Source organism: Anolis carolinensis, chromosome 3 (genome assembly GCF_035594765.1).
Source record: "Anolis carolinensis isolate JA03-04 chromosome 3, rAnoCar3.1.pri, whole genome shotgun sequence".
In the NCBI taxonomy this organism is placed as follows: domain Eukaryota; kingdom Metazoa; phylum Chordata; class Lepidosauria; order Squamata; family Dactyloidae; genus Anolis; species Anolis carolinensis.
Window position 1 is genome coordinate 1,820,952 of NC_085843.1, and position 8,804 is coordinate 1,829,755.

Consider the following 8,804-nt stretch of genomic DNA (forward strand, 5'->3'; position numbering starts at 1 on the left):
AAGAAAGCTCAAACGAGTTAGATATCATTTATGCCAAGTAGGTGTGGAAGGTGAGGAAGACCCTCAGGCATTGGTCAATTTTAGATAAGCCAAAGGTATATATTCTTTGTTTGCTACACACATGTTGCGGCAGCCATTTGCATGGTACGAGACCCATTGAGATGGGTTTGCCTTATCATAGCTGTGATAATAAACTTTGCTTTTTGCATCTCTCACGAGACTGAGTTTTCTGCCTGATTTCCCTCCTGAGCCAGGACCCACTGAAGGTAATTGTCTTACAATAGAATCCTGGAGATGGAAGAGAGTCCAACCACCTTCTGCCTTGAAGGAATACCCCATCCAAGCCACATTTCCAGGCCACATATTCCACTGTTGATCTGCTCTTATCATCAGGAAGTTCTTCCTAATGTTGAGGTGGAATCTCTTTTCCTGCAACCTGAATCCACGTCTCCATTGAGCCCCAGTCTCTAGATCAGCAAAAGGCAAGCTTGGCTACTCCTTCTCAATGGGACCTCCATTGAGGTCCCATTGAGGAGCTGGGCCAGAACCATTTATGGCTTCATAGGCGAAAGCCAGTGCTGAATTGTGCTCGGCAACAGACTGGCAGCCAGTGGAGTTGACGCAACAGAGGTGTGGTGTGCTCCCTGTATGCCACCCGTTGGACCACTTGAAGCTTCCAGTCTCCATAGGTAACCCCACATAGAGCATGTCACAGTATTTGGGATGGAACCAGACAGGACCGGTCCAAGGTAATTTTCAAGTGTAGGCGAACAGAAATTTTGGCGCCACCCCCTCCCCAGAACCAATCACTGAAAAATAAAAGCGTTGGATAAGCGAAAATGTTGGATAATAAGGAGGGATTAAGGAAAAGCCTAAACAAACAACAACATTCTGAAAACAGGGGAAATCCAGACAGGAAGCAATCAGGGCCAACTAACACCCTCCAACCAAGGATGCCCCCAGGGAGGAAGCAGCCCGGCTTTGAAGCTGCAAGTCCATTAAATGCTAATCAAGATGGCCAACTGCAACGGCCCACGGCAGCATGGGCCCACCTTCCGGGCGGCATGCGCGCTCTCCAGCTGCTTCAACCGGTGGAAGGAAGCTTCCTTCTGCTGGTTGAAGTGGCTGGAGAGCACACATGCCACCTGGAAGACGGTGACATGTTATCAAAGGTGCAGTTGAGGCGCACATGCATGTTGAGGCGTACACGGGAGGGCCTCAACTGCGCCCCCTACAAGATGGCGCCACAGGCAGGTGCCTAGTTTGCCTGGCGGTTGAACCGCCCCCGGAACCAGAGCATGGACTACCGTAGCCAAGTCTGACTTCCCAAGGTACGGGAGCAGCTGGTGGGCAAGTTTTAATTGTGCAAAAGCTCCCCTGGCCACTGCCAAAACCTGGGGTTCCAGGCTCAGCCTTCAGAGGGAGGAGTGTGACCCCATCCAGCACAGGCTGTGACCCTATGCCCTGTCCGGCCTTGCGACTGACCAGGAGGACCTCTGTCTTGTCTGGATTCAATTTCAATTTGTTGTACCCAGTAGGCATGTCCGATCGATGGAAAAAAGGTTTCAATTCTCGTTTCGGCGCTTCGATATAGAAAGTATTTCCGAATTTTTCACCCAAAAATTTCGGATATTTCTGAAAATTCATAATGGTTCTAAATGTTTCTATAATGGCGGACGCGCATGTGCAATCCCCCCCCCAAAAAAGGAAACCTGGGGGGGGGGACTTTTACAGGGCTCTCCCTCCCTCATTTCTTGAGCTATCCTCATCAAATTTGGTATTTCCTGTTCAATTGGGTTCTTATCACTGTGAAAGTCCCTCTTCTATTTGTGTAGACTTTGGATTAGAAACGCAGCACACGCCAAGCAATGCCTTGACAGGACTGGCAACGTCCTTTGGAAACTATAAATTTCCTTGGACCCTCTATTGAACCAATGGCTGACCTTGTGATTGCAAAAATAAAACTCAGCCTGAGGGCTTTGGATTAGAAACGGAGTGTAAGGAAAGCAATGCCTTGGCAGGAGTGCCAATGTCCTTTGGAAACTATAAATTGCCTAATGTCCTGGGCCCGGTTCTGTTCAGGATCTTTATTAATGACTTAGACCAGGGGTCCCCAAACTAAGGCCCGGGGGCCGGATGCGGCCCATCGAAGCCATTTATTCGGCCCCCAAGGCACAAGGGCAGAAGGGGGTTGGGCTAAATGGCCCAAGGGATCTCTTCTTCTCTTACAACCCTTATCATCATCATCATTATTATTATTATTATTATTATTAACATTGAGGCTGGGTGGCCATCTGTCAGGGATGCTTTGCTTGTGCTTTTGGTGCACAAAGGCAGAAGAAGTTGGACTCAATGGCCCAAAGGGTCTCTTCCAACCCTCTTTTTTTTAATTATTATTATTATTATTATTATTATTATTATTATTATTAAAATTGAAGCTAGGTGGCCATCTGTCAGGGGTGCTTTGCTTGTGCTTTTGGTGCACAAAGGCAGAAGGGGGTTGGACTCAAGGGCCCAAGGGGTCTCTTCTTCTCTTACAACCCTTATTATTATTATTATTATTATTATTATTATTATTATTATTATTAAAATTGAAGCTAGGTGGCCATCTGTCAGGGATGCTTTGCTTGTGCTTTTGGTGCACAAAGGCAGAAGAAGTTGGACTCAATGGCCCAAAGGGTCTCTTCCAACCCTCTTTTTTATTATTATTATTATTATTATTATTATTATTATTATTATTATTATTATTAAAATTGAAGCTAGGTGGCCATCTGTCAGGGGTGCTTTGCTTGTGCTTTTGGTGCACAAAGGCAGAAGGGGGTTGGACTCAAGGGCCCAAGGGGTCTCTTCTTCTCTTACAACCCTTATTATTATTATTATTATTATTATTATTATTATTATTATTATTATTATTAAAATTGAGGCTGGGTGGCCATCTGTCAGGGGTGCTTTGCTTGTGCTTTTTGGCGCAGAAGGGGGTTGGATTCAATGGCCAAAGGGTCTCTTTCAACCCTCTTTATTATTATTATTATTATTATTATTATTATTATTATTATTATTATTAAAATTGAGGCTGGGTGGCCATCTGTCAGGGGTGCTTTGCTTGTGCTTTTTGGTGCAGAAGGGGGTTGGATTCAATGGCCAAAGGGTCTCTTTCAACCCTCTTTATTATTATTATAATAAAGCTCCCCTATAATAATAATAATAACAACATTGAGTCTGGGTGGCCATTTGTCAGGGGTGCTTTGCTTGTGCTTTGGGTGCACAAAGCAGAATGGGGCTGGACTCAGTGGCCCAAGGGCTCTCTTCTAACCCTCTTTATTGTTGTTATTGTTGTTGCAGTTGTTGTTGTTGTTATTAATATCAAGGCTATATTTGTTCCGGTTTTGTTTTTGTTTTTACTTCAAAATGAGGCATGTGCAGAGTGCATAGGAATTTGTTCATAGTTTTTTTTAAAAAAAAACTCTAGTCCAGCCCTCCAACAGTCTGAGGGACCGTGAATTGGCCCCCTGTTTAAAAAGTTTGGGGACCCCTGACTTAGACGAAGGGTCAGAAGGCACGATCATCAATTTTGCAGAGCTAACACTCCAGAAGACAGGAGCAGAATTCAAAACGATCTTGACAGACTAGAGCAGGGGTCCCCAAACTAAGGCCCTCCAAGGTCATTTATCTGGCCCCCGCCCTCAGTTTTAGACTAAGTCTGAAATGACTCGAAGGCAAACAAAAACAACAACAATCCTAATTAACTTGACGATCTCATCAGCAAGAAGCAGGCCCACACTTCCCATTGACATCCTGGTAGGTTTATGTTGGTTAAAATTGTTCTTATTTTTAAATATTGTATTGTTCTTTCATAGTTTTTTTGTTTTTTTGCACTACAAATAAGATGTGCAGTGTGCGTAGGAATTTGTTTGTTTCGTTTTTGTTTTGTTTTTTTTCAAACTATAGTCCGGCCCCCCAACACTCTGAGGGACCGTGGACCGGCCCTCTACTTTAAAAGTTTGAGGACCCCTGGACTAGAGAGATGATTGGCCGAAACTCACAAAATGAAGTTCAACGGGGACAAATGCAAGAGACTTCACTTCGGCAGAAAAAAATGGAAATCAAAGATACAGAATGGGGGACGATGCCTGGCTTGACAGCAGTGTGTGCGAAAAAGACCTTGGAGTCCTCGTGGGGAAGAAGTTAAACATGAGCCAACAATGTGATGCGGCAGCTAAAAAAGCCAATGGGATTCTGTCCTGCATCAAGAGGGGAATAGCGTCTAGATCCAGGGAAGTTATGCTCCCCTTATTCTATTCTGCCTTGGTCAGGCCACACCTGGAATACTGTGTCCAATTCAGTTGAAGGGAGATGTTGACAAGCAGGAAAGCGTCCAGAGGAGGGCAACTAAAATGATGAAGGGTCTGGAGAACAAGCCCTATGAGGAGCGGCTTAAAGAGCTGGGCATGTTTAGCCTGCAGAAGAGAAGGCTGAGAGGAGACATGAGAGCCATGTACAAATACGTGAAGAGAAGTCATAGGGAAAAGGGAGCAAGCTTGTTTTTTAGACTAGGACACAAGGGAACAATGGCTTCAAACTACAGGAAAGGAGATTCCACCTGAACATCAGGAAGAACTTCCTCACTGTGAGAAGGGCTGTTCACCAGTGGAACTCTCTGCCCCGGACTGTGGTGGAGGCTCCTTCCTTGGAGGCTTTTAAGCAGAGGCTGGATGGCCATCTGTCGGGGGTGCTTTGAATGCGATTTCCTGCTTCTTGGCAGAATGGGGTTGGACTGCATGGCCCATGGGGTCTCTTCCAACTCTACTATTCTATGATTCTATGATAAATGCCTTGCTATCTTTTCAAGTAAGGACTCTTTGCAAGATCCCACAGCCTCCTTAGCAGCAGGTGGGGAGGAGCACAGATGACATCAAACTCCCAAACTCCGGATGATATCTCCCAGCAGCTTCATGTAGATGTTAATGGGGGACACTACTGTGGGGCTGAGTAGGTGTCCCTCAACAACACCTTCTGGGAACAATTCTCCAGGAAGGACCGGAGCCACTGCAAAACAGTACTTCCAAGACCTATCCTCGTGAGGTGACCCAGAAGGATACCGTGGTCAACGGTATCCAAGGCCGCTGAGAGGTCCAGCAGAACCAACAGTGACACTCTCCCCGTCATGTTCCCAGTGAAGATCATCCACTAAGGTGACCACGTCCATGTCCGTTCCATGTCCCGCCCTAGAGCCAGACTGCACCGGATCCTGATAACCTTTCCTTTTGTCCATTGTCTTGAATTGCTTTCCCCAGAAATGGACAAAGGGTCATTACTCTAGATCAGGGGTCCTCAAACTTTTGAAGTGGAGGGCCGGTTCACAGTCCCTCAGACTGTTGGGGGGCCGGACTAGGATGAAATAGTCCAAAATTAGGATTGTTGTTGTTGTGTGCCTTCAAGTCATTTCAGACTTAGGTCAACCCTTACTCTAAAGTTTAGGACAGAGGCCAGGTCAATGACCTTGGAAGGCCGCATCTGGGCCATGGGCCTTAGTTTGGAGACTCCTGATCTAGACGATCTCATAAGACCATAGGTAAGCAAAGAGACCTCCAAAGACCATCTAGATGATCTCATCAGGCCATCAGAAGACCATAGATAAGGAAAAGGACCTCAAAGACCATCTAGATCAGGGGTCCTCAAACTTTTTAAGTGGAGGGCCAGTTCACGGCCCCTCAGATTGTTGCGGGGCCGAATTATCATTTTAAAAAAATACAAACAAATTCCTATGCACACTGCACATGTCTTATTTGTAGTGCAAAAAACAAAACAAAACCCCAACAACAATTATTTATTTGTTTGTTTACTACATTTATACCCCACCCTCTCTCACCCCAAAGGGGACTCAGAGCGGCTTACAAGTTATATGTACATACAATATATTATATTATTAGCATATCACAATATTAGCATTATATATTACTATATTGTACTATACCACTATACCGTAATCTTATTAGTAATATTACATTTGATATATAATATATATTATTATATTATACAATATTATTATATTGTATTATTATTAGCCGCCCTGAGTCCCCTATTGGGTGAGAAGGGCGGGGTAGAAATACTGTAATAAATAAATAAATATTATATTGTATTACATTATAATATTATTATCAGTATTATATGTATACACAATATATTATATTATCAGGATTGCACAGTAACAATACAATATTTAAAAATAAAAACAATTTTAACCAACATACTGTGCAAACCTATCAGGATTTCAATGGGAAGTGTGGGCCTGCTTCTGACCAAAGAGATAGTCAAGTTAAGTAGGATTGTTGTTGTTGTGCCTTCAAGTCATTTCGGACTAAGTCTAAAACTGAGGGCGGGGGCCAGGTCAATGACCTTGGAGGGCCGCATCCGGCCCCCGGGCCTTAGTTTGGGGACCCTTGATCTAGATGATCTCATAAGACCATAGGTAAGGAAAGGGACCCTCAAAGGCCATCTAGATGGTCTCATAAGAACATAGGTAAGCAAAGAGGCCTCAAAAGACCATCTAGATGGTCTCATAAGACCATAGGTAAGGAAAGGGGCTCCCAAAGGCCAACTAGACAATCTCATAAAACCATAAGTAAGGAAAGGGACCCCCAAAGGCCATCTAGACCATCTCATAGGACCATAGGTAAGGAGAGGGACCTCCAAAAGCTATCTAGATGGTCTCATAAGGCTGTAGCTTAGCAAAGAGACCTTCAAAGACCATCTAGATGATCTCATAAAGCTATAAGTAAGCAAAGAGACCTCCAAAGACCAGATAGACTTAGTTCAACCCTAAGGCTACAGTTTAGGACAGGGGCCAGGTCAATGACCTTGGAGGGCCGCATCCGGCCCCCAGGCCTTAGTTTGGGGACCCCTGCTCTAGATGAAGAAGTTTGACCAGAGCAGAAGACGGTGGAGCCATGACTTTCCTGGATCTCGACACTAGACTCTTATGACTTCAGCCAACAGGATTCTCACCTTTTCAGGCTGCCTTTGGGGAGCCCTTTATAGGAAGCCCACTCCTCACAAAGTGTTGGAGAAGAACTGGAGCAGAGGAGGGTTGGACTAGATGGCCTTTGGGGCTCCCCTTCCAGGTGAGTTGTCAGAGGCAAGAGGCCTTGAGCCATGGATGGCCTTCTCACCTGCTCAGCGATGGCCTGGACCTCCGGCGTGGCCGGTTTAGGGGTGGATAAGCCTCCGGCCATCATGGTTCCTGAGGGAAGGGGGTCTCCACGGCAGACTGAACCTGTGTGGATGGAGCTGCTTCCGGACGGATCGGTCCTCCTCCTCCTTGGGGAAACCTCTGCTGCACCTGCGCCAGGTAGGCGTTGTTGTGCAAAGGGAAGCGGTTGCAACAGGCCCGGCGCCAGATCCGCACTCGGAGCCCAAGGAGGGCCAAGTCTTCCCAGAAAAGGAGGCGCCTGCCTCTCACTGGCCTCCAAACCACCAGAGCCTGATGATCGTCACCTGCCTTTCCGGGCCTGCGGCATTTTTCCTCCTCCAAAGCAGGTCCTGGCTGGCCCTGCGCCGTCCTCGAAAAGCACAAACCACTCCTTCGAAGGCGCAAGGAAAGCAAGCAGGGGAGGATCTGTCAGTGGTTAAGCGACTGTGATCGAGGTGACCACCCTCCCCCCCAGGACTTTGTAAAAGATAGTTCAAAAATCAAGACTTTATGTTCTATATTCCATATATTTATAGTAGAAGGTGATTGAGACTTTTTACTGGAGTTTACTGTGGATTATCCCTGCACTCTGAGGCAAGAGATAACAACTTCATGAATTGTAAAATTATGCTGCTAAAACTCCACTTTTATGAATTTCCATGCTGGGTTCTCCAGATGTTATGAACTTCGTTCTTATCAAATATTTTCAATTGTTTATATCACTCATGATTCCCCTTTATGCAATGTAACTCACTTTTATGGATTCTCCCTTATTTCCATGAAATCTATCTATCTGCCTATATGTATTTGTACTCTTTGGAATCCCCGGAAAATATGTATTTTTCCCAGCAGGGTTTATATTCCAACTTTATTTTATTTTTCATTTTATTTCATATAATTGCCAAGTCATGAAATCAAATAGGAAATATTTTGAACTCAACCTGAACCCCAGAACCTATCCCATTTCCTATGACCCAGGCTTCCCTTCCCAAAAACAAAAGGATAATCTGCCACCGCTAAACCCAATCAAATTCAAATTGCATGGACAATATAGGGCTTGAGTCGCCGAATTCGGAGTGTTGACCTAAAGGTGATTCGCCCCAAGGCAAACATTGTCATATCTCACCCAAAGGAAAATCCAGGACACCTCAGGAAGGCGCCCTGCAGAGCCTGTCAATATGGCTCATCACCACCCATCTTTACTTCCACCTCTGACACCCCAAGGCATATCTGAAATCTGTATACGTGACAGAAACCCGGACACCCTTGATTGCTGCCATTAATAAATTAAGCACCCTTTAAGAAATCGGTCTAGCAGGACTTAATCCGCCAGTTCCTGCCCTGTCACCTCATTGTTTCAACAACTCCCGCCTTCTCTTTCCTGATTGGCCCGAGTAGAGACAAAAGGCAGCTTCCTATTGGGCCAACGGAGCAAGGCGGGAAACGAAAGCCCGCCTCGTTCAACCTTCTAGCCTATCAACGATCAGATGGGCGGGGAAGCAGGGCGGGAAATTCAAAGGGTTGTCAGACTGAAATTTTGTATAAATATGGCTTTATTTTGATTGTATGGTACCCTAGTAGACCGAAGGATCGCTACTAGAGTCCTCTTCAGCTG

At 45.4% G+C, this 8,804-nt stretch overlaps 1 protein-coding gene across 1 annotated transcript in view; it reads right to left on the reverse strand.

The window, feature by feature from the left end:
* LOC100553092 (leukocyte cysteine proteinase inhibitor 1) overlaps positions 1-7,545 on the reverse strand; it is an 18,475-nt gene extending 10,930 nt beyond the window's left edge. Inside the window, exon 1 of the mRNA XM_008123798.3 lies at positions 7,170-7,545. Within this exon, the coding sequence (XP_008122005.1) occupies positions 7,170-7,235 (66 nt within the window). The 5' untranslated portion in view covers positions 7,236-7,545. The remainder of the gene's footprint in view (positions 1-7,169) is intronic.
* Positions 7,546-8,804: the final 1,259 nt, after the last annotated feature.